The 25,566-nt window shown below is 41.1% G+C and overlaps 1 protein-coding gene across 1 annotated transcript in view; it reads left to right on the top strand.

Moving 5' to 3' along the window:
* Positions 1 to 25,566, top strand: part of ASTN1 (astrotactin 1) — a 280,910-nt gene that overhangs the window by 27,298 nt on the left and 228,046 nt on the right. The window contains exons 2-4 of the mRNA XM_036755883.1: positions 19,253 to 19,646; positions 23,501 to 23,647; positions 25,329 to 25,436. Coding sequence (XP_036611778.1) covers positions 19,253 to 19,646; positions 23,501 to 23,647; positions 25,329 to 25,436 — 649 coding nt within the window. The remainder of the gene's footprint in view (positions 1 to 19,252; positions 19,647 to 23,500; positions 23,648 to 25,328; positions 25,437 to 25,566) is intronic.

The raw sequence follows: 25,566 nt of genomic DNA, 5'->3' as shown, positions 1-25,566 counted from the left end.
GGCCCTAGAGGGCAAAACCGGATATTGGTTGGAAGCTGTAAGGAGGCAGATTTAGATTTGATGTAAGAAAAAACTTCCTAATAATTAGGTTTGGGATGGGCTGGCTTAGTTCTCCTCCTCTAATGTTTCCCAGGAAAGACTGGATGACCTCTTGACCATGAGTCTTACTATGTAATATTAGAGGGTTTTGTTTAGATAGGAATTAAGCTAGATAGCATTGGAGTCCTTCCATCCATGACATTTTGTGATTCTGTTCCAGTATCCATGTTTGCTGACTCCTGGTCAATAAATAAGCACTTATTAAATACATACTATATGCCAGGCTCTTTCTATTATACTGTGTACACATTTTAGAGCCCATTGATGAGAAATATTCTCTAAGTTTGTTAGCTGTCACTTAGGAAACATTCTTGTAAGTTCATTTCAAGGATAGGCAAGATTCCTATATGAGGACAGCCATATCAGAAATGCTCGTCATTAACAAAGAAGAGAATCATATATTAAGCGTGAATACTCTTAGGTACTGCTAATACTCAGAACATTTTGGAGCATGGCAGATATTATTGGAAAAATAAGTCCTATTGTTTTATTGTAACATTAGTGTCCTGCATAAAGGATAGTCCTATATAGGGTGATGTTGCTAGTGCTTCCCCATTGCAGTTGTTTCTCTGCAGCAAATGAAAGCAGTTAACAGTAGAAAATGGTCAAGGACTAGTAGGAAGAAGGGATAGCAACTTTTCCAAATAATATTTTAAAGTTGAGCTGAGATTTAGTATGAATAATGCTTAGGATTTTTTAAAAAAATATGATTTTCATCAAGACTGATGAGCCATCCATCTCTCTAAGCCAGGTGAACATTAAGAGTGCCTCCCAATAATCAATCAGAAAATTTAGTATTTACAAGTTCTGAGTTTAGCACTGGGCTGGTTGCTATTTAATACACACAGAAAAATTGCGTGATATTGTACCCAACCCAAAGGAGATTGCAGTCTAATTTGGGACAGTAAATTGTCCCTCAACAAGTATAAAAAATAGGAGACATGATAAATTAATTAATAAATTGTATTACATGTTACAAGTATTACAAGAGCAGACAATGTGTTGTAGTAAGAAGATGACCGCTTTGCTATACTGTCAAATTTGGTCTATACTTTTAAAAACTGCACATCATAGATTCAATTTAATGAGAACTGTCAGAAGTCAGGAAGATGAGTTCAGTTTCTGCCTCTGACACATGTGGTCTTTGAGAACTGAAGGACATCATTTCAGATTAACTTTAAACTCTGAATTCTGTGACCCTATGATTAGAGTGGTCATGGAAGGTTTCCTGAAGGAGGCAAAACCAAAAATAAGCCTTGAAGGATGGATAAGATTTGAATACCTGTCAAGGATGGATAGGACAAAAAGCAGGAAAAACCATGGCCAGTTACCTCATGTCCTTACCACAACCTTTTCTGGAAAAGTGATTGAAAAAAAACATTAATGAAAGTACCAAAAAAACCCTCAAATCTTTTATAAACAGACAGTTCTGGAACTGAGTTCCCATGGGCACCATGCTCTGAATTAAGCCATGATTATGTTGCAGGTTGGCTGTGGACTGTTCTCATGGGGACCAGGAAAAATGCCCTCCCTGGGTGCAGCATTATACAATTGGCTGGGTAGATGATTTTTTTAAACGTTGCCTTGGAAGCAAGAGACACTGACTGCTGTTGTGGGATGCCAGACTCACTGTCCAGATCAGACTGACCTACAGATTTACTAGTGGTGATTAATCAGCAAATCAGGACAAAATCAATACCTGCAGAATTGGGCCTGTTGTCATTTTATGTGCCTGGTCAGAGTGTCAGATCTGCCTCTGTCCTATGCTTATCCTTTGGATCCATTCCCACGTTTTACACCTTTTGGTGTCTAATGGTGCCTGGCAGACACAGAATTGGGCTGGGCGGCTCTACCCTCTATGACTGGCAGTTAGGCATGGAAACAGCATTCTGTACCTAAGCAAAGGAGAACCAAGCATGACTTCCTTCCCTGTCCTATCTCTTTTCCCACCCCCACTCCAAAGGAAAGTCAAACAAAAGAGTTTCCCTGGAAAGCTAAGAGAACAATATTGCCAGTGTAGCACTGTACATGGAGGCAGAGGAAGTAGGGAGAGGGAGGAGAAGAGATTTTTTTGTAATTAATGATGGGAAGGATTTGAAGACTATACAATGGCTTTGCCAGTGGAACATAATTAGCTGAAGACAATGTGATGCTAATGCTGGAGCTGGCAATTTAATGAAGCCTGTCTTAATTAGAATGTCAGTATCTCCCTGAGATTCCAAGAGAAGACCAGGCCACTTCTCTGGATTTCATGCTTGATTCGTCCCAGTAAAAACTATGTATATCCGCGAATATGTATGTAAACATATGTATGGATATATATACACACACATACACATATATATGTTATGTATGTATGTATACCCACATATACATTTCAGGAGAATAATGTGCTGATAATCCCTAATTGCTACATCTCTTTAACCCTTCTCCTGCAGCCTTCACCAGGCACCAAAGAGGAAGTCAGGAACATAATGAGTCAAAGGGATATATTCTTGGGAATTCTCTATTAATAATATATATTAACCTTAAAAAATGTGCTGGTACATGTGGTGTTCTGATAAAGATTTAATTACTGGCTCTCCAAAAACAGCATGGTGTGCTTTTAAGTTTAACTAAAATGAACATTTTCTCCATCACTTTCTTAAGTTGACAATCAATGAAACAATAAATCAAATCCTGATTTGTAGTGTTTGCCAGTTTCTGAGGTATAAATGTTCATGCTGAAAATTTAACAACCAATTCTGAGCTGGTCAAAGCTGTCCCCAGATCACCCCTGTGTATGTTTGTATCTGGGTCTATGTCTATATCTAAGTCTATCTTTATCTCATCATGTATTGATCATAACCTATATAAATATCTATCTGTATAAATATGTTATCTATCTATCTATGTATCTATCTATCTATCTATTATCATGTTGGTGGCTGGATGGAAAAGCCTCCCTTCCCTAAGGAAAGACAAAAAACGTATATGCCCAGAACACAAGGGACTACTACTTTTTTGTGACACACAGCAGTCCAACATGTCCATAATGTAGGCATGTAGGACATTGGCCCCCCAAAATAATCTTTTGACTATAAATCTTCTCCACCTGTAGGTGAAGAGTGGAAGGGATGGAAAAACTAAAGGTTATTCCAACACATTGTTCTTCTGACATGCTTATGTGTTGGCAGACTTCTTAGTCCTTAAGCCTCTGTCTCCCCAATGTGTCATCACTTCAGAACAGAACTGTATCTCATCTGGTTGCTAAGTTATAGTCATAGATATTGACTTATCAGGGATGTCTCCACCAAAGCCAGTGTAGTCACTGGTACAATATCCATTTGATGTGGAATATTTAAAAGATGCCTCCATGGTTTTCTGCTCTGAGGATAAAGAATTTCTGGGAATTTCAATGGAAACACCATCGGCTCTGGAATAAGAGGATCTGGGTTTAAACTCCATCTGTGAAACCCACTACTTTGTGACCTAGGACAAATCATTAAATCGTGCTAGTTCTTAGTATCTTCATTTGCAAAATGAAGAGGTTGATCTAGATGGACCTTTGAGGTCCTGTCCAGCTCAAATTCCATGATTTTCTGGTATCTCTTTAGGAGCCTCACTTGAATTTCTCCTGCAATGAGTGATGGGCATGTGGGAACATCTATCTGCCTTCTTCCCTTGTTACTGTGTTGGTGAAAATTCAGCTCTCTTCCCCAACATGCTAAGACATAGACTTTCACTAACTGAGGTGAACCAACTACAGAATGAGTCTCATAGCAATCTGATTCTCTCTGCTACCATGGGCCCTCTAAGACTTTTTTTAAGGCATCGTGGGAAATATTGATATCTTCAATCTCTTGTTGCCAGGAGTGGTCCACCCTGAAAGCTTCCAGATATATCATAACCAAGAAATAAAAAAAAAATGAAAGGCTGCAATCAGAACCTAATTCTTGATTCTAAGCCCTATATGGGTGGATAGAAGGATGGAGCCAGAAAAGCATCCAAGTGTCTGCTCACCCAAAAGATTTGAAGAAAATGTGAAGTAACAGCAAGAACAACAAAAGGGCCCACTATTCAAAAAGACTAGTTCTATGTTCTATATCATAATGACTGTTTGACAAACATGTTTTCCTTCTATAAGATCATGTAATTGGGTTAAAATGACATATTGGATCAACCTCAGTGACAATTCTTACTTAGGTACTTGGAATTGATAGTGAAGCTCTGTATAGCCTAGACATTTGGAAGTATTCACTAGCCCTCCAACAAAACTTAAGACTCCCTCACGTCATTCCCTAGAGCAACCAGAGTTAGAGGCAGGGGCAGGAAAAGATTTCTGCCCAAAGATATATGAACAGAAAAAGAGAGGGATTATGGAAAGGTGAGAAAATATACAGCTATTGGCCAATATTAGAGGACAAAGGGAGGAGTTAAGTAGAAGTAGAAGACAATAAAAGTGGCAACCTCCTGGAGCAATTACCTTGGCACAGTCCCCTTAGAACACTTAGGGGGCCTGAAATAGCCAAATCAAGTGACAGCTGATTTCTGTGGCATTTTACTAAGGTATTTATGGATTCCAGATGGGTGAAATGGAGCTGATGTATTTTGGAGCATGGTGGGATAGTAAGTAGAGCCTGTGGTGAAGGTGAGTAGATGCTGATCTAATCAACCACCACGTGATACAGCTCTTTCCAATAGTCCCCATGTTGCTTGGGAGTGGCCCAAGCCAACTGGTATTGTGCTCAACGTACAACATGCACCTTGTTCCACTTGCCAATACACAGTATCCCACTGGCCTTCCTTTGAATGGTTATATGAAGGTGGGAGGTGGGGTAAATGGTCTCTGACCAGTTAATTTCTCCCCTGCCATCCTTGACATAGTCTTAGAATGTAATAAACAGATAATAGATAATATAGTCTTGATATCTCAGTGAAGTATAAAGATGTATTGATATCCAATTGTCCCTTTATTGAAATGTAAAGGAGTGCATTGAATTGGAACTGTCAGTGCAATTACCTGGATGAAGATTGGTTAAATCCCTAAAAGTTCTTTAAAAAGTTGAGTTCACCAAACAGTCTACCCAGAGCCAGGAACAGCTCTATGGAGTTGACTCCTATTCCTATAACTACTGTCAAAGTGTGTGTGGGGGGGGTGGGAGGGAGGGGAATTTTTCTCAACTCCCACCAGCCTTGGTGCTTTGAAGTGGAGCTACTCACCCAGTCAGAGATACCACATCCCACAGGGGAAAAGAGAAACATTCTCTGGATGGACACAAATATACAGATACAAAGACTCAGGGTCAGAAAGCAGCTTCAAGGAGTGGGACTTCTGGCAAAAGAAAAGGGAGCCAGTCATAGATTTGAGGAAGTATTAGCCCCCCTGGCAGATGGGAACTGATATATAGAGAGGAAGCCTAGGGGAATGACCCATTCAGAAGAGATCCTGTATCCAAAGGATGCTTAAGAACAGATATTAGCCAGCTGTGAGTATTTATTTATTGGCTTCATGCTAAGCTTGTGAAATTTTAAAGTAGAGAAAGGATTTTGAGGACCTAAAATACTGGAGAAATGTTTGTCCCATATGTTCCCCACTATCAATTCATACTGCCCCTGTGTTTATGTCCATTCTTCCCATTGGCACTGTGTGTATTTGTGGAAAAGTATGCCTGGGTTTATGAGGAGAATTTTTTGTATTTATTGTTCCTTTTTAGAAATGCCTTTGCTTTGAGTTAATTGTGTCTTCTGGCTGACTGTTAATGTAAATTCCACCAGTGGGGGTTCATTAGCTATAGTATTATGAGTATAAGTCTACAAGATACTCTAGAATGTGTCATTAACAGTTTCCCTATGAAGATCAAGTCACATTTTTGAGTGTGAGTAATGGTGTGATGTCCCAGAGGGGCAGCTACACATAATACCATACAAATAGTTTTATTTACCTTCCTACCCTTTTCTGGCATGAACATAAATATCTTACAGGAGATGCAGCTGAGTACATGGGAGGATAACCATCAGGTTTCAGACCTAAAGGATGATGACACCCTGTAGTATCCATATCCTATTTTTGGGTAGTTTGTGGCTCCTGAGGAATTTTTCCAGTGCCATAGCAGACCTGTAGTCTCATGCTCAACACTGCTTTCTTATTGTGACATGTTATTTCTTCTATTCTATTCTTCTATTCTTAGATACTTTGATGGACTCATCTGTCTATTATTGATGATTCTGTTATATGTTTAGTAGATTCCAGATCTCGTGGTAACTAGAATAATAGATTTGGCTTTCATCACTGCTGTATGACTGATAGAGTGAGGGGAAATAGTGGATTAGGACTTCTCATACCTGCCTGGAATGCTCTTGGGACCTCAGGGGTCCTACTATGCCAAGAAATAGCCAGAAAGACACAGTCTGGTTGGGTAGTATAATTGTCTTTTAAGGGTAAGGGGCTCACAGGCAGATAAGCCTAGTTTCTTTCTAATGGAGCTAGGCTATGAGATCCTGGCAGGGGTCAACTCTGCTGCCCTGTGTGCTCTTCAGTACCTGGCTCTTAGGAAATACTTGTTGGTTTTGTTGATTTTGATTAAGTCAGCCTTAGCTGCCACCCACAGAGCTGTCATCCCAGTGAGGGAGGCAGTTGTTTGCTCAAGGAGGATCCCCCTCTTTTCACTGCTGAGAGGTAAAAGTGAGGTTGGGAGGGGTTTAACTTCTCCATTATGGTGAGAATGAAAGAGGGTTAAACTCTAATGGTCATTAGCATGCTCTGTGCCAGCTGCCTCTTCTGTTACTTGTTCAATAATTCCCTTAATGTTTAGTCCTAATGTAGCAGATTATTGTTATTATTTTATTTCATCAAGATCACCTACTGCATAAAAACAAAGAGGAAAGGAGGAAGGGAACGTGGCCAAGAAGAGGCATTGAACAGTTATCCGGCTGGAGGTATTTATTTATTGGCTTCATGCTTGGCTTGTAAAGTCTTAAAGATCTGGAACACAGAGACAATGGATGGAGTTTGTTTCACACTGCTCTTCCCATGGACCACAGAAACAGTGCCCTGAGGAGTGTTTGGGGGCAATACGTGTGCCCTTTTTGTCTCCATGTCATGAGTGATTTCACTCACACACATGTATGAACATACATGCAGGTATGTATTTGTGTGCATATTCCTGGGACAAGCCTTTGGAGAATGACAACAATTACTGATTGGGGTCTAGTAGATGAATACTGAGTTGGCATCCATATATATTAGCAAACTCATTATGTGCCAGCTTCCTACAATCCCAGGCATAGCCAGAGGGGATAGAGGAACCCTACTGTACCTGACTTTTCTTCGCCAGACCCTTTTGCTAGCAATGATTACAGCCCTTTGGATGTAGGTGCCCACTGGGATGCTGAGCCTTGCAGATTCAATGCCAAGCAAGTTGATTCTTCCCTGAACTTGTTACCACATTGTTCTACTTGGTTTTAGTTTACTTAATTAAGGCAAACATGAGCATATACCCTCCTGCAAATGACTGTAAAGGTTATCTGATCAGAGAAATGTGCTTTGGGTTTGCCCAGGGCTGTTTCAATCTTGTTTGAGGTCTTGCAAGGTGAAGAGTCTAGGATTAGAAATATTTTGAGGACAAAAGGTAAGCACCAGCAAGTCATGAGAAGCAGCTAATGTGAAATTGTCCCTGGTTGACTTTCCTTCTCTGCATTCTCTTTCCTTTAGCTTTATTCAGATTCTCTTTAGATGAAGACTCTAGAAGCTGTAGAAAACCAAAGAACAACCTACTAGATTAATGAAAAGGGACAGTGATGAGACACGGCAATGGTGATGCTTTTAGACCTGGGAAAAGAAAAGGGAATAAAGGAACCATCATCCTTTGGTCAGGCACCATGTTCTAGGATGCTCTGATGGGATCCGGAGAGCCTAGATTTTCCTGATTGAGTGGGCAACTTCAAGAAAATTGAGCTAGAATCTGGCTTCACCAAGGATCTCGTTGGATGAAAATTTTCTTTTGAGGCCATCTGGGGGGTGGGGTTGGGCTTCCCTCATTCTTCTTTAGATGGTTAGCGTTTCAGAGTGATGGGGGAAGGGAATTTTTTTTTTTTTGCAGCATCCACAAGCAGCTGTGTCACCATGCCCCAGTGAGAGGTTAACCAGGCAGGGAGGGTCTGTCCCCTGCCAGTGGGATGTGCAATTCATGTCAGAAACCCCAGAGCGCACAGTGAGGCCTCTTAATTAGCGTGGTGACCCATGGCAACTGGAAAGCATTTCCACACGATTAAGGACTACAGAAAACCCCCAGGGGGAGTTAATGTTCCTAATAATTTATAATTTGAACATGCTGCTTAATATGCCTCCCTTGTATCTCTTACTTCTCCATTGGGGGAGGGGCCGAGGTATAATTCTCATCTGCAGAAGAGTTAGCCTGACTTGGGAACAAATAGGAACATTCTGTGTCAATAGACTGCATGCCACCATTTGTGGCAAAGATAGAAACCTCTTAATTCAAGGAAGTGGCACCTGGCTCTAGGATTTCGATCAGCCTGTCTGATTTTACATGCTCTGCTTATATAACTTGGGGCATATAAACTTATCCAGGGCTCGAAAAAGTCATTTGCTAAATGGTCTGTTGATGGCCTGACTCCCAATAGGATCAGTACCATCATTTCCTTGGTCTGTGGTTTCCAAGTTGCTAAGCAGGGCACACAGTACTAGCAAACCTTTCTCCTAGTAAGTGATTTGCTTACCAAATTAGAGTAGTTCCCAAATGGAAAGGAATCAATTTAGAATCATGGAATTTTAGTTCTGTAACATATTTTAGAGAGTATCAAGTCTCCTGATTTTACAGGTGAAAAAAACTTGAGTCTCAGAGAAGGCAAGTGACTTGATCAAGGTCATACAGTTAGTTTTCCCTTTGTGATCTCATCAGCTTATATCAATTATACCATAACTCTTTGGGGATTACTCCCAAATCTTTATAGCCAACCTCAATGACCCTGTTGCACTTCCATCTGCCCATACGACATGGCCCCCTTGAGGTCTTAACGACAATTAAAGTTCAGTGTATCCAAAGTAGAGCTCATATTTTCTCAGAATCCTGTCCTTCCTTTTAACCACTCCATTTCTGGTGAGGATACTGATACTCCCAACCATCCAGGTTCATAGCCTCAGTTGTTCTTTCATCATCCCTCTCCCTACCTCCTTCCCCCCATTCAATCGTTTCCAAAGTCTGATGATTTTGCCTCATGACATCTCTCAGATCTGATCCCTTCTTTCAACTCACAGTGTTCCTCCTCTAGGTTAGATCATTATCAACTCTTGCCCACACTATTATTATAGCCTGCTAACTGGTCTCCCTGCTTCTAACTTCTACCCTCTCCAATCTGTCCTCCATGAAGCCACTAAATAATCTTCCTAAGGAACAAGTCTGTCTCACTACCTACTCCAGTGCCTTTGTTGGCTTCCTTTTGGCTCCAGGATAAAATACAGACTTCTCAGCTTGGCATAAAAACTGGCCCTAACCTACTTTTTCAGCCTAATCTCACATTATTATGTTTCATTTATTCTATATTCTAGCCAAGGATTACTAGCTGTTCCCCTAACTTGACACCCCATCTCCTGCCTCTATGCATTTCCCCTCATACCCTTATCCCAATGCCATGCATGTGGTAGGCCCTTGATAAAGACTAGTTGACTAGCAACTAGGTTTCTCATCCTCATCTCTACCCCTTAGAAGCACTCCACTCTTACCTCTGCCTCTCAGAAGACATCATCCCTCAAGCCTAATTTCAGATGTTACCTCTTCCATAAAGCTTTCTCTGACCATAATCACCTTCATTATTAGTGAGTGATCTGCACCCCCTTGAATGACTCTGCATTTATTCGTTTGTTGTTCATGTGGTATCTCCCCATTAGAATGTGAACTTTTCGGTAGCAGAGACTGATTTTTTTTGCCTATATATCACCAATTCATAACACAGTGCCTTTAGCCCTCTGGCCTTCACTGATGAGTAAGAGCAAGTTCTTAAATTATTTAAAGTGAATTGAATTGCCTTGTACTGCCTATATCCTAGCTAGACCAAGTTTCAAATGATAGCCAAACACTTCATGGGGAATGAGGAAGGGCTCCTGCCTCCCTACTTTGATCTAGAAACAAGGTAGAGAGGTATTGATTCTGTTAGGGACCTGCAGTCATTGTTTGGAGAGGAAACAGAGGACATTACTCACCAAGCTTGTTGATTTGCTGCTTTTCATCAGCAGCTTTCTCAATCCCATTAGGAATGTAATTTGAATTCCCTATGTCCATTTGCTTTGAGGGATCCTTAATTATGTCCACGTTTCACTCCTCTGTCTAGATTGTGGTTACTCCAAGGGTGAGCCTGGGCTTTGGAATGCAAGTTATTGGTCATATTGGTTCTTCCACTAAATATGTTTATATAAAAACCTACCTTAGTTTTCCTCATTTGTGTGCTGCTAAAGCATTCAAGAAATCCAGGTGGCTCCTTGGACCCTTGTGTCACTTTGGAGATTTGGCTTCTTTATTCTTAGAGTTTCTTATCACTTGAAGGAATGCTGGAATTGTCAAGGATGTCACCTAGCCTGTAGAGCAGTGGTCAACAAAGTGGGGGGCAGGACCCCAAGGGGACTGTGGCTTCACTTCAGGGGTGAAAAGAGGGTAGAATCCTGCCTTCCCTTTGATAGCCAATCATGGAGCTTTTCTCTAACTTAACATTTGTCCTTATTCCCTAACACTCCTATCCCTGCCCCTCTCTTTACTGGGTAAGCTACCATATCCTCCCCTTATGAGTAAGGAAATCCTCACCTTTGGAGGATAACCTAACTACTAACATAACCTAATTACCATCTGAACCCACGGTAGCAGCTGTCTGCATAAGATTGAGAAGGAAATAACAGTATATATCTCAGATGGATGTGGCCCCACCAGTATCCATATGGAAACATCTGATCAGCAGGGCAGGGTCTGGTGACTTATTTAGTTTTAGTCTATCAACCAAGGCTAAAATGATTAGACCCCATGTGGGTAGATTTTTTTAATGTCCTATGATAACTAGGAAGCCACCTCAATACATCCAGCAAAGCTGAGTCAACCAAGGTGTCGCTTCAGCCTTGCCCAACCATAGGCTTATCAAGTCTTAGCTCTGATGCATTTTGGGGGAAAATAATCTTACCCATTTTAGTGGAAGGGAGGAGCAAAACCTTGATAGATATAGATCCAATCACATGCCACTTCATGGCAACAAAAGCCTAAGGATCTTCTAGAAGACCTTCTGCCATTTAAATGCTTTGGAGGATTTTACCGTACAATTCACCTGGCATAGGCAGTAGTACTAAAGGGGAAGAGGAGAAAAAAAAAGATAGTCCCTTCCAAAGGAGTCACCATAAAGGAAAAAAGAAAAAAAATAATGTGGAAGAGAACATAGGCCAGGAATCCTAGGCTTTTCCCCTCTCCTTCATAGGAATTGAGTCTTATATTTCAATAAACTGCTCCATGTAATTGGCAGTGTCAATTTTTTTTTTGCAGTTCATAATGGGTCTCCTGAAGCAAGATGGTGATGATAAGCTAGAGCAGCACCTGGAACAGGGTCACAGCTAGGTGATAACGTTTCTGGCACAGTCAGTAATTCTTCATCACACGTTAGGTTCATCTACAGTAAAGTGCTTCAGTTTGATACTGAGGCTTTCCCAATACTCATTCAGTATATTCCCTGGCTTCTCCAACAAAGCCTTCTTCTTGAGAACTACATCAAAAGGATACTAATTCTTTCCCCCCCTTAGAGGCCTCTGCAGGGGACCTGTTCTTTTCTTTCAAAGGAGCTAAAAGAGCACTTTCCTTTGCCCTCATCCAGGAACTCTGGATTACCGTGAAGTCAACTAGAAAATGGAAGGAGAAGGGAATAAGCAGATATGTAGTGCCTACTATGGGCCAGGCATTTTGCTAAGCACTTTACAAATATTTCAGTTGATCCTCACAACATCCTATGAGGAAGGTGCTGTTATTATCATAATTTTATAATAGAGGAAATTGAAGCAGACAAGTTAAGTGACTTACCCAAGGTCATGTAGCTAGTAAGTATCTGAGAACAGCTTTGAATTTAGGTCTTCCTGACCCCAAGCCTAGAAATATATCCATTGTGTCACCTAGTTATGATTGTCTTTCTTCCAAATAAATACACATTCATCACAGTCACATATTGACAGTTTCACCTCCTCCATGCTGTTAGAAAGCAAAGCAACTCGTGATAATACCGTCCCTTGATCCCCCAAATGAAGCCCGCCAAATAAAGGGAGATTGAATTATTTCTTCAGCACTTACAGAGCCCTCTGAGGAAGCAAGGATCTCATGACCCAGGAGGGGCCAATGACATCAGCCAGAACCACGTACAAAAACAGTACATTTCTATCAGATAAACCTCACTGGAGATTGGATCTAAGAAACTTCTGGACCAGAGAGCCCTTTTTCTTCATAGGGTAGCATTGATTCTATGGCTTCTGAGAGGTTAGACACATCACTTGGACATTTAGGTGTATGATGTTTAACCTGCTGTCTTGCAGAGGCATGTCTCTTGCCCTGGGATGGGTTGAGTGCTATTTTGTCAGCTGGGGGCAAATTGGGAGAGATGGGTGTCATAAGGATTGTCATAAGGTGATTAAATGGATAGAAATAGCTATCTTGCCCTTAGTTATGAGGATCACATGGGCTTGTAGCCAGCATGATATAGCATTACCACTCCATTGTCCCAGATTGTCAATGAACCCACTCTTCTGATGTTATTGTAATGGCTCCAAAATGGTTATTTAGCACATGATATCTTTCATATGATGTCTCTGAGAGTGTTGACATTCCTTACATAATCAGAGGCATTGGCAAAATTCTTCCATTGGTGTTGAATTGATTGTGAGACATGGGAAACACTGGCACAGGACTGCCCAGCATGGCATGTCCACATCAAAGAAGGTACTATGCTCTATTAGCAAAACAGAATTACAGTAGTTCAAAAGAAATGTGAGATGTGCAAATTTAGAGACTTCTCCTTTCCCATTGTTCATAGGGACTGTTTGTGCCCAACCTGTGAAAGAGCCTTCCAAGCTCGTATTCATCTGAATAGGCATAGTCAGACACACCGTACCTTGACCATGATAAAGTGATGTTATTTTGGTCCTTTTCGAGCATGAAGGACAACAAGCAAACAGCCCCCAAAAGAAGAGCCTTTGATTCTCTCTAGTCCTGTTTTCTCCAGCTCCTATACCATTTGGTCAGCTGCATGGTTACCAACCTGGAATCAGGGCAGACAAATTCCTTCTTGGCCCCATCCCTCAAGGTTCTCTCCCATGCTAGCTTAACCACTACCACTAAGAACTTCCAGGAAGCTTCTTCAAGGGACATGCAGCTTGAGCCTTGTCCCATTCCCAGGCCAGCCCAGCCCCAGATTTCCTGTCTTTTAGAGAAAAATTAGCCTAACCCATGTTGAGGGCAGGGAGAGAACCCTGGTAGATATTGGTCCTATTGCACACTGCGTGTAAACATAAGACAGGATTTAAGACCGTGACTTTCTGACCCCAAGGCCAGCAGATTATGCATGGCACCATGCTATGCATATGACCTTGCCCTGGCATGGAGAGGTACCATGGTGTAGTGGGAAGAGCACTGGATTTCGAGTCAGAGTACTTGGATTTGAATTCTGGTTCTGCTCTCCATTAGCAACATGACCCAGGACAAGTCATTTTACTTTGTCTGTTTCCTCATCTGTGAAGTAAGAGTGTTGAACTAGATGATCTCGAATACCCTTTACAACGCTAGAGTAGATGAATAGATCACTGGACATGGAGTCAGGAAGACCTGAGTTCAAATGGTGTCTCAGCACTAGTTATATGACTGTGGGTAAGTCACAACCTTGTCAGCCTCAGTTGTCTCATCTGTAAAACAGATGTCACAATAATAGCACCTCCCTCATAGGGATATTGGGAAGATTATATGAAATAACCTTAAAGTGCTATATAGATGTTAGATATTAATAATAGTGATAACGGTAATATTTTGCCACCCGTGATCTTGGATCAGGAACGATGGTGATGGATCCCTTTCTCTTTGGTCAGTTTCTTTGTTGGCAAGATGAGAGCTCATGATGGGTACTTGCTTGCCAGAGATCTGACAGTTATTCCTCCTCCCCTTTCCCTATCAACCCTACAAATAAGAATTATCCCTTTAAAAGCTGTGTCAAAGTTGTACCCATATGGTATCAAGGTTAGCATTTGTATAGCATTTTAAGGTCTGCAGAGCACTTTGCATGTATTATCTCAATTGATCTTCAGAGTAACCTTGTGAAGTAGGTAGTATTATTAGTACTAATAGCTAACATTTCTATAGTGCTTATTATGCACCAGGCATTGTCCTAAGGGCTTTACAATTACCAGTCCTGGGAGATAGGCGCTACTGTGATCCTCATTTTACAGATGAGGAAATGGAGGCATAGGTGAAGTGATTTGTCCAAGTTCACATATGTAGTATGTGTCTGAAGCTGGATTTGAACTCGGGTCTTCCTGATTCCACACTGAGTCATCTATTCATTGTATCACCTGGCTGCCGCAGTCCTCCTGGATGACGGCAATCCATGTCAGCAAGGACTGGTACAGGGTAGGTGCTTGCATAACTCTTGGATCATGAAATTTTAATTTCAGAAAATGGAGCTATGCTTAGAAAAGTTCTTTCAAGGCAGCCTGTCAAGGTAGTTGGACCAACATTTGGACCCACTAGCATCGTTCTGTTCTCCTCACAGCACGGGGCTTGTTCACTGCCTCTCCAAGTCACCTGCCCATAGGATTAGTGAGGCCTGGCAGGCTACAGGAATCAGTGTGGAGTGCTTTTGAGGAAGCCTGAAGGGGGATACCAGTCAATTCAATCCAATTTTTTTTTTCAATTCAGTGTGGAACCTGATAGTGAATGAAGCTTCAGAAACTAAGAAACCATATCCCCGATTCAGAGCAAGGTAGTCTTGTTTCATATGGCTATGCTGGGACTCTCGGCTAAACTCTCGAGTTCATTTTGGAGCACCTTGTTACTAGAAAGCAGCAGCCTTTTGGAGAGAATTCAGAGGGTGATGACAAAGCTGACTAGCAGCAGAGACAGCTGATTTATGGAAGCAAGATCAGGAGAGCCAAAAACATTGAATGAGCCAGAAAATAAGGATCCAAATGTCCCCTAAGTTCTGGGATTTGGAAAGTGTGATTGGGTCCAGTCAAGTCAACAAGCATTCATTAAGCACCTACTATGTGCTAGTCAGTGGGCTAAGCTCTGGAGAAACCAAGGCAAAATAACACTTGCCCCTTCTGTCAAGGAGTTCACAGTCTAATTTTATTCTTTAGTGAATTGCCATATGGAAACTAGAGGTCAGAGCTGTATAAATTGAATAAGGAAAAATTTAAAATGAGCCTGGAGAAATCCAGTCCCATTAAACAGTACTTCACTTTGGCTGAGATTAATTCATACTATGGATCAAACCTAGTATGTTCAGTGATATAGAATGAGCCTGTTTCTCCCTCTAACAGGAAAAACCTACAGTGTGGATAACTCACCTTATTACCTGACAGCAGGTTTCATACTTTTATGTGTATCTGACTGGTGTTTAATAAAAGAAAGCCCATTATGTATGAAGATGGTCTTAAGAATCTACTGTCAGTGACATATGCTTTTGGAATTGGTGTGTTTGTGCATGTGTGTGTGTGTGTGTGTTTGTGTGTGTGCACGGATCATGTTTCCCATATTACCAGGATTCTTAACCTGAGATCCAGTGAACTATTTTTTTCTTTTAAAATTTAAATAGCTTTATTTCAATATAATCAGTTACCTTATTAATCTTGTGCTTTGTATGTTGTGTTATATTCTGGGAAGAGTTTCATAGGCTTTATCGGACCACCCAAAGGAGTCCATGACCCAAAAAAGGTTAAGAACTAAGAACCTCTGTGCTGTGTTGAATCATTAACACTCTCCTGTGGGTTTCTGATATGGCTGACCAGACTTAGAGATATTGTCCTTGGCAGAGGTTTTTTGCTGCATTTTCTCCTGAGTGAGGTTAACTTGCTAGTACATGGACTGAACCTTTAGCCTTGCCCACATCTGTGGTCTGCTTTGGCCAACTTGAGTGAAAAATTCTGAAAGTCAGGATAGTAGGAAAGGATACCAACAGGTCATCAGTTTCTCCCATTTCTACTAGAGAAGTGTGATGGAGAGATCCCTGGACTTGGACATGGAAGGTCTGGGTTCTAGCCCTGGTTCTGACACATTATCTTGGTGATGATGAACAAGGCTCTGGAGCTCTTGATGTTCCAGACCCTCCAGATCCTCAGTATAGTAGATAAAGGGATTGAATAAGGTCATCCCTTACAATCTGTCACTTTTAACTCTTCTGTGGGAAGGGGAAAAACCAATCATTTATTAAGTGCCTGGCATTGTACTAAGAGATTTATGATTATTTTCTTACTTGATCCTCACAACCACCTTGGGAGGTAGGTGCTATTATTATCCCCATTTTACAGCTGAGGAAACTGAGGCAGACAGAGGTTAAGTGACCTAGCTAATAAATGTCTGAGGCTAGATTTGAACTAAGATTTGAACTCAGTTATTACTGATTTCAGGCCCTGTGCTCTACAGCTGTCCCACCTAGCTGCCCTCATTGCAGCACAGTGAGGTCAAAGGAGTTGCATTTAAATCCTTGTTCTGTCACTTAATTACTTTTGTGTCAATGGGCAAATTATTTCACTTCTCTGGGCCTCAGTTTCTCTATATGTAAAATAAGAATGTTGCATTATATGATCCATTTATCTATGACCCTATGACTATTAAATGCCAACAATATTTACAACATACTGTGCTAATTGCTGGAGACAGGAAGTAAGCGAAACCTCTTGAGGACAGGAATCAATATTTTTTTCTTTGAATTGCCAGTATGTAACTATGCCTGACATAATAAATCTTAATAAATCCTTGCTGATTGATTGACAGAGATAAAATGATGGAAAATGACGCTACACTTGCCCTCAAGAAGTTTATGCTTTAAAAAGGCAGGTACAAAATTAAATATAATACATTCTACTCCCAACAGATGGAAGGTTGTAGCATTTCTATGGCACTTTAGTGAAGATGGCCCATCTCTTTCACTAGTTTATTCCCATGTCTAAAAACTCTCATCATCCAAGTTGATTCCAATGTCTGAAACCTCTCATGGTCAAGCCATTTTTCTTTCTGTATAACCTAAAAACCTCCTATTGCAATTGTAGATTGAGGAAAACTGGGGAACTCAGTGGGTCTTCAATGAAATTCAGCAAGAAAATTATTCCTTAAAGAAGTTTCCAAGAGTCAAAGCTCAGTAGCAGAAATCCCACAGCTCAAGGCCCATTGAGAATTCTTCAAAGTCTAGTTGAGTGGGAATGCCATTGAGACAGAATCTAAGGGAATGGGGCTGGATACTAGTCCTGTGTCCGTGACTGACAAATCGCCTAATGTGATCTGGGTCTAATTCAGTTGCTTCCTGTCTTTGTGCCTTTGTGCCCTTATTCTAAAACGGGTATGAAACTGAACTTTGTCCTCCTTTGCTGCACAATGGTATTGTAAGAGGAGATAAATGGGGAGGCTTGGGGTGGGGTGAAGAGCTTTGTAAATCCAAGGCATAATTATTATAGAACTAGAAAAAAACCCCTTTAATGCATTTCAGGGGAATAATCTCCTGGCTCTCAGTGGGTGGACTTGCTGAGAATTAATAGGTTTTTTCATCTACAGTCTGTATGATGTGTTGGCATTGATTGAAGTCCAAGGTCAAGAACTAAACCTTGTGGCCCACCCCAGCCTAATGAAGCAGGCTGGGAGTGATATTGACCAAAATAAGGAAGGGAATACAGGTTGCAGAAGGTGATATTTATGCCTGCCTACCACTCCACTATAATGGGCTTACAAGGCCATTAATCCAAACTTTGCTGCGCATGGATGTCAGAGGTGACAGTTCAGCCTTACCGTGATGCCACATTCTTGCATTGACAGACTACAGTGGTGGTGATTTTTAGCTAGCCACAGATGCAATGGCTGCTGGGGAAGAAGAGACCAGAGAGAAAGAGCTCCAGCCTCTGCCAAAGATAGGGAAATAAAAAGCTGAGGTTAGGGCTTCCATTGTGTGATTCAGAGAAGGCTGTCCTGGAAAGCCACAATTAACCAAAGAAAAGAGTAGAACCATCCAGTCTCTCCCCATTTTGGGGTTCCAAGATTCTCCAATTGAAGATTATGCGAACTATAGATTAAATGGACTTCAAAGGCCATATAGCCCTAACCCTTATTTTCCAGTTGAGTAAACTGACTTGCCTATGGTATCACAAGTAATAAGAATTTTAAGTGGGATTTGAACCAGGATCCTTTGTCTCCGGAGCCAGCACAGAACCACACTGTGCTCACGTGGGTGCACTGATTCTGCCAGTTGTCATCCTTGTCTGATGTTGGTATCTAGATGGAATTGCCGAAAGTAAAAATAGAATGAGAGATAGGAATTGGTAGCAGAGAACAGGCAGAGACAAGAAAAGGCTAGGCAGTATAATGGATTAAGTATTGGACCTGGAATCAGGAAGACCTGAGTTTGAATTCTACCTCAGATGCTTATCAGCTGTGGCACCCTGGGCAAGTCACTTAAACTCTCTGATCCTCAGTTTCTTCTTTTGTAAGATGAGAAATTTTGAATCAATGACCTCTAAGATCCCTCCAGCTCTAAATATATGATCCCATGTTGTTTATTCCTTTTCTAAAGGATTTAAACCCATCTTAACACTTTGGGAGCAGATTTAAACCTAGATTCTAATCCTGCTTCAGCCACCTCCCAGCAAAGTGACATTCATAAAACCACCCAATCTCCATGGACCTGTTTCCACATCTGGAAAGCAAAAAGGTCCAGACATCCACCTTCCTTTTCTTTCACTTCAAGCATTGGTTATAACAATTTGTTTCTTGCTGTTGAGCTGTGCATGCCAGCAGGCACTGGATATATGCTTACCGAAAAAGTGAGTAAGTGAATGTTGTGTTTTGGTAGTTGAAGCATTAAGGTTATTGAATTAATTCTCTTTGGGATGGCCAGACTGTGAACCCTCTTTTGGCCTTGTATCTCCTAGCTGTGTGTTTTCTTCTTTCCCCAGGGGGGCATGATTGCTTTGCTGCTCTCCATCTTGTGTCTAGTGATGATCCTCTATACCCGTCGACGCTGGTGTAAGCGGCGACGTGTGCCTCAACCTCAGAAAAGTGCCAGTGCAGAGGCAGCTAATGAGATCCACTACATCCCGTCAGTTCTCATTGGTGGCCATGGTCGTGAAAGCCTAAGGAATGCACGGGTGCAGGGCCACAATTCAAGTGGTACTCTAAGTATTCGAGAGACCCCCATCCTGGACGGCTATGAGTATGACATCACAGATCTGAGGCACCACCTGCAGCGGGAGTGCATGAATGGTGGGGAAGACTTTGCCAGTCAGGTGACCCGGACTCTGGACTCACTCCAGGGCTGCAATGAGAAGTCTGGGATGGACCTCACACCAGGTGAGAAGGAGCAAATGGCTCTTGGTCTTTCTGGGGCTCCATGATGCTTTCTACCTTCAGCTTACTGGAGCTGGGGGAGGGTATATACATTTCTCCATTCCAGACAGGGATTTCCATGAACGGTTGGCTATCTCAACGTCTAGTTACCTATGGGGAAGCAGAGTAAGTCACTTGCAATGATGCTGAGAATTTTTCCTGGATCAAAAATCTGGACAAGAAACCCTGGAAAAAATCCTTTTTTTTCACCCCAAGCTGGCATTTGAGACTCATCATCATTCAATATAAGAGTCCCTTCATACTCTTTCAGTTGGGTCATATATCTGGCCTAAGAAACAAAGAGGCAGAAAAATTCATTATGTATATGTGTTGATAAGAAATATGGCCTATAGGATGAGCACAACTTTGTTATCCTTCATAAATGACAATGGCTCTTTAAGGTCCAACTTGGGTAGCCCCTCCTCTGAGAAGTCTTTCTTGATGTCCCCAGTTATCCCCAAACAGCTCAGGTATTCCTGTTGGGTTTCTACTTTGTATACTTATCTTCTTCTATCTTATATTAGAAGCATCTGTGATGTGTCTCATCTCCCTCTTAGATTACCAAGCTTTTGTGGGCAGGAACTGTGTCATTTTTGGTCTTTGTAACCCTAGCATCAAGTACACTGTGTTACACAGAGTATAACCTTAATAAATGTGTATTGAACTTATAGCACTGTTTTTCCTTTTCTCATCTTACATTCTCCTTTGTATCATATTGACTTGTGTACGTGTCATTTCTGTCCCATTAGATTATAAGTCCCTTGTGGGCAGGAACTATGTAATTTTTCATCATTGCATCTCTAGCACATTGTTCATATTAGACAACTAATAAATATTTGTTGAATTAAATTGGTTCATTGAATTTTAATTTGAATAATATTTTCTCTCATATTATTATCCACAATCTCTAAGACTTTATCCAAGAAAATCAGAAAAAAAATTCCTGATAGAGTTTTCCGAAAGTGGATTAAGTTGCCTCTGAAAAAGGTGAGTTCTCCATCATCAGAAATCTTCCAGCAAAAGCTGCATGACCTCTTGCTGAATATGAGATAGACAGGATTTCTGATTAGGTTCAGGTTTGACCCAGTGACCTCTAAGGTCCCTTCCAACTCTGGGCTTCTGTTTTATATAAATTACCATAGCTTCTCTTGTGGTATTCACATACCTTCTTATTCTTTGATCTGTGACCCAAGGGATATTGTTTTCCATAGGAAGAATAATGAGTTAAAGGTATCAGCTTGATACATGTCAACATTTGTCTTCTGTGGAAATATTGGATAGCTGAAGCTTAGAAATTAAGTGTTTGGGATATGATGAGGCTCAAAGAACTCAAATAGATGCAGAACTCAAAAAGAGCAGATTTCACTTTTTCCTTCCCTTCCTCTACTTTATTTTCTTTTATCCATAGCTCTTATGTATCTCCAGAAACAATAAATTCCCTGCAGGTCAATTCTTAGGACAATAAGCCCCAAGGGACTGTCTAGATTTTCTGTTAGGAAAGCTGCTGAGAGCTTTTCACTTTACATATTGTCTGCTGTATTTCCTTATTGCTTTATGTGTGCAAGTCTTCTTTCCCCAGTGAGATTTTAATCTTAAAAAGCTGAATGAAGGTAGCGAGGATGTCTCATACATCTTCTGTATCCAAGAGTGCTTACTACGATTCTAAGCACGGGACTGATGTTTAATGTTAACAATGATACTAACTCACATAGCACTTTAAGGATTACAAAGCACTGAGTCAAGTTATTTATGCCCATATTACGTATGAGAAAACTAAGGTTTAGGGAAGCTAAATGACTTGTTTTAAGTCAAACAGCTAATAAGTGAGATGAATTCAAACCCAGATCTTCTAGGATGCTACAACCAATGCTCTATTCATTATGCCACATTTAATTGAAAGGAATTTTAGGTCTTACAAGATTACAGGATTTTGGAGAGTATCTAGTCCAATTTAAAGATGAGGAAACTGAGTTCTGGAGATGTTAAGTAATTCTTCCAAGATCATAGGAGTAGTGGATAGCTGACCCAGGGTATAAACCCAAGTATTTTGATGTTATACCTTTCCAGGTCCTTATCCAGTAACAAATTTCCATCTTCATCATCCCACCTTAAAGGCTTCACTCTCCATTCTTTATAGTGCACCACCCCAAAGTCCCGTTTTGATGACCCAATATGGCAGAACTGAAATCTGCTCTGATGGAGTAGAAGTCCTCCAAATTGGGCCAAGCAAGAGAGATGGCCTTCAGGCACACATGCAAGAATGATCTCTGCGTTTCCCTTGATGACCTCTATCACTAAGGAGATGACTCCAAAATCTATCCATCAAGTCCTATTCCGTCCCCCAACCTCCAATCCCTAATTACCAAATGCCTCTGAAACATTTCGAGCTGGATATCCAGTATCCCTTTCAAATATCTAAAGCATAACTCTATTTTGGGGGGACACCACCATTCTTCTAGTCTTAGAGGTTCACAACCTCTGTATCATCTGCACCTCTTCGTTCTCCCTCACCCCGCATATTCAATCAGTTGCCAAATCTTGTCACTTCTAGTAATAAAATGTCTCTCATGTTCATCCTCTTCTCACTACTCTCCCTACTTCAAGCCCTCATTACCTATTTCCTAGACTTTTTATCAGTTTACTTGGTTTACGTCTCTTCCCTCTTCAGTCCATCTTCTGTTAGTTATCAAAGTAGTTTCCCCAAAGCTCAGGTCTGGCCATTTTGCCAACCATACTTACCCAATGAACCATGTTGTGAACCCTCTTACTTCTGCGATCAAATATACACTCCTCTCTTTTGAGTTTAGAGTCTTTTACAACCTTTTTCCAACTAACCTTTCTAGTCTCATTATACATTACATTCCTTCTATACTCTTGGTATTTTTGGTATTCTTCCTATATGACATTCCATTTCTGGTCTTAATGTCTTTTCACCGGCTATCTTCTAAACTTGAAATGTAATTCCTCTGCATATCCCTTCCCCACTTTGAAATTAATTATTTCCTTTAAAACTCAACTAAAGTGTCACTTTCTACATGAAGCTTTTCTTGATTCCCCTTAGCTACTTATGTCTCCCCACTACCAATCACACACGCACACACACATGCGCACACGTGTGCACACACACACACACACTAAGTTATATGCATACATTCCCTGTTAGAACATAAGCTCCTTGAGGGCATTAACTTTAATTTTTGGTCTTTGTAACTCCAGCATCTGGCAAAAGTCCTTCCACATTGGAGCCAGGTTGGGTGTGGGTGGGGAAAGAACTTAATAAATGTTTGCTTTCTGTCCAAGGACTATTCTAGGACCAGTTAGGATTGGAGAGGATCATAGAATTATAGATATAAATCTGAAAGGGACCTTAAAATCATTGAGTTCAACCTCATCTTACAGATGAAGAAGCTGAGGTGAAGGGAAGTGGCAGGATTTGCCCAGAGTCATAGAAATATTAAGAATCTGAGGTTGGACTCAAACTCAGGCCTTCTAACTCCAAGTTCAGTGCTCTATCCATTACCCCACTGCTGCCTGCTAAGTCTCATCACCAGAATACTGGCCACCAAGGGATGAGCTTTTTTGGCCACATCAGCTTAAGAAGATTCCTACTAAAGTTTAGTAGGAATTTGTAGAGGGCATCCCAACACTAATGAAACCACAAGTCCTTGCAGCAACGAAGTAAGCATCTGCTTTCTCTAAATGTTTTGTACTTAAACAATATCTGAAACTTACTAATTTGTACAAGTGAATTTCTATGCTCTCTTATGCTTTTTTGGTCTTTCCTATGAAAGTCGATGCCTTTGATTCTCCTTGCTCAGGAAGCGACAATGCCAAGCTGTCCCTGATGAACAAATACAAAGACAACATCATCGCCACCAGCCCTGTGGATGCCAATCACCAACAGGCAACCTTACTGTCCCACACCTCTAGCAACCAGAGGAAACGGATCAATAACAAAGCTCGAGGTATGTTTGGGTGCCCCCAGAGATGAGTCTGTCTGTTTGTTGATCTATTAGCAGCTTGGGGGAAGATTTGTGAGCTTCAAGGTAATACAGGAAGGAGAGGAGGCTATCTTATCATATACCCACTAAAACCTAATTTTCTTGTATCAACATAGAGAATGACTCACATTTGCATAATGCTTTAAGGTCTGCCAATTTTTTTCTCACAAGACTGTGAGGCAGAGTAGTTTATGTGGGCATCACTATCTCTAGTTTATAAATAAGGAAACCAAAAGTCCACCAGGTTGTGACTTACCTAAGAACATATAACTAAAAAAAAATAGAGTCAGAGTTTGAGCCCTGGTCTCCTGATTCTAAATCCAGACCTCTTTCCACTTTACCATTTAATGGGAGGGTGCTGTCTTCCACTTTGCTTCAATCTATCTTTGAGGTCCTTATTGATGACTTAGATAGGGAGATGGATAGGGTGAATTCTAGTGGTCCATGCTATATGTTAGGAATCCCTATCCGCATAGCTTTTATGATTAGACTATATAAAAATGATGACAGCCATATGATGATGCAGAAAAAATACTGGATTTGGAGCTGGGGGTTGTGGATTCAAATTCTGGCTTTACAACCTGCTCCCTTAGGGAAGTTACTTCCTATCTCTGGGACTTAATTTCCTAATCTGTAAAATTGAGGGGTGTAGAATTAGGTATTCTCTAAGATTTCTTCCAGCTCTAAAGCTCGGGGGAATTACAAAATAATTAGAAGACAAATTAGCTCCCATCTGTGGGGTTAAAAAAGTGGTTTAGTCCATAAGGTTTCTTTCCCCCTGGGATGACTTCATGGTGTGGCATCATGAGGACATTGCTGAAGTCTTCTCTAAACAACGAGTCATTATGATGGGAACAATCTTGCCTGTGCCCTGTCCTTTCCAAACAGATCTTATCTAGAGCTGCACCTTCCCATTACTTTGCATTTATTTTTCATATACTCTACACTGCTTCTGTATCCCCAAAAGCCTATCATAGTACCTGACATATAGTAGGCATGTGATAAATGTTTGTTGAACTCAATGGAGTTGAAATTTTCTCATCACCTCTCCTAGAATGGATCTAGAACTCAGGTCCTGAGCTCCTGTTCTTGTTTCCTTAATACAGGGAGGGCCATGTGGTATATCCAACATTCTACAATATTTCTACAAGTTTGTACATGACCAAGCAGTGGTGTTCTGGGAGCCATTTTGTACAGGTTTTTGAGAGCCAGTTGTTAAATTTTCAATGTGACTACACCACAGGAATCAGCAAATGCTCCAAACTATGACTTGATTTATTGTTTTGTTGATTGTCTAACCTTAAGAAAGCGATGGGGGAAATATTCATAAAGCGGGTCAAATTTAAACATGTTTCCTCTCTGTGTGTATTTGTATACACACACACACTCGTATATGTGAAATATAGATGTAGATACATAGCTATGGAATACACACAAACATACTTTTCTTTCCCCTCTGGAATGCTGTGTATTAAACTTTTACTGGCACACTCCTTCCACATCACCCCTGGCTGAACCCATAGTTGTTCAGAATGAGTTGGGAAAGGAAAGCTAGACAAAGCTTGATGGAATTTTAGACTGGAGGGGGAGGGTGTTGTTTCTTGGGCTACTGCTGCTTTTCTTGATGTATTTCTTTTCATTACAGCTGGATCTGCCTTCCTGAACCCTGAAGGAGATTCGGGCACAGAAGCTGATAATGACCCCCAGCTGACTTTTTACACAGATCCCTCCCGCAGCAGGAGGAGGAGCAGAGGTATTAGAGGTCTCACTGGGGTGACAAAGGAGGGGGCACAACAAAGGAGGAGGGTAGATTATACTTTCTGGAGAGGAGTGTTAGATGAGATATTTCATGTGTATGTCTCTTGGGTTTTGTGTCTATCCCA

The sequence above is a fragment of the Trichosurus vulpecula genome, chromosome 4, assembly GCF_011100635.1.
Source record: "Trichosurus vulpecula isolate mTriVul1 chromosome 4, mTriVul1.pri, whole genome shotgun sequence".
Lineage (NCBI taxonomy): Eukaryota > Metazoa > Chordata > Mammalia > Diprotodontia > Phalangeridae > Trichosurus > Trichosurus vulpecula.
Note: the sequence above shows the minus strand (reverse complement) of the source record. Positions and strands in the feature narration are given on the sequence as shown.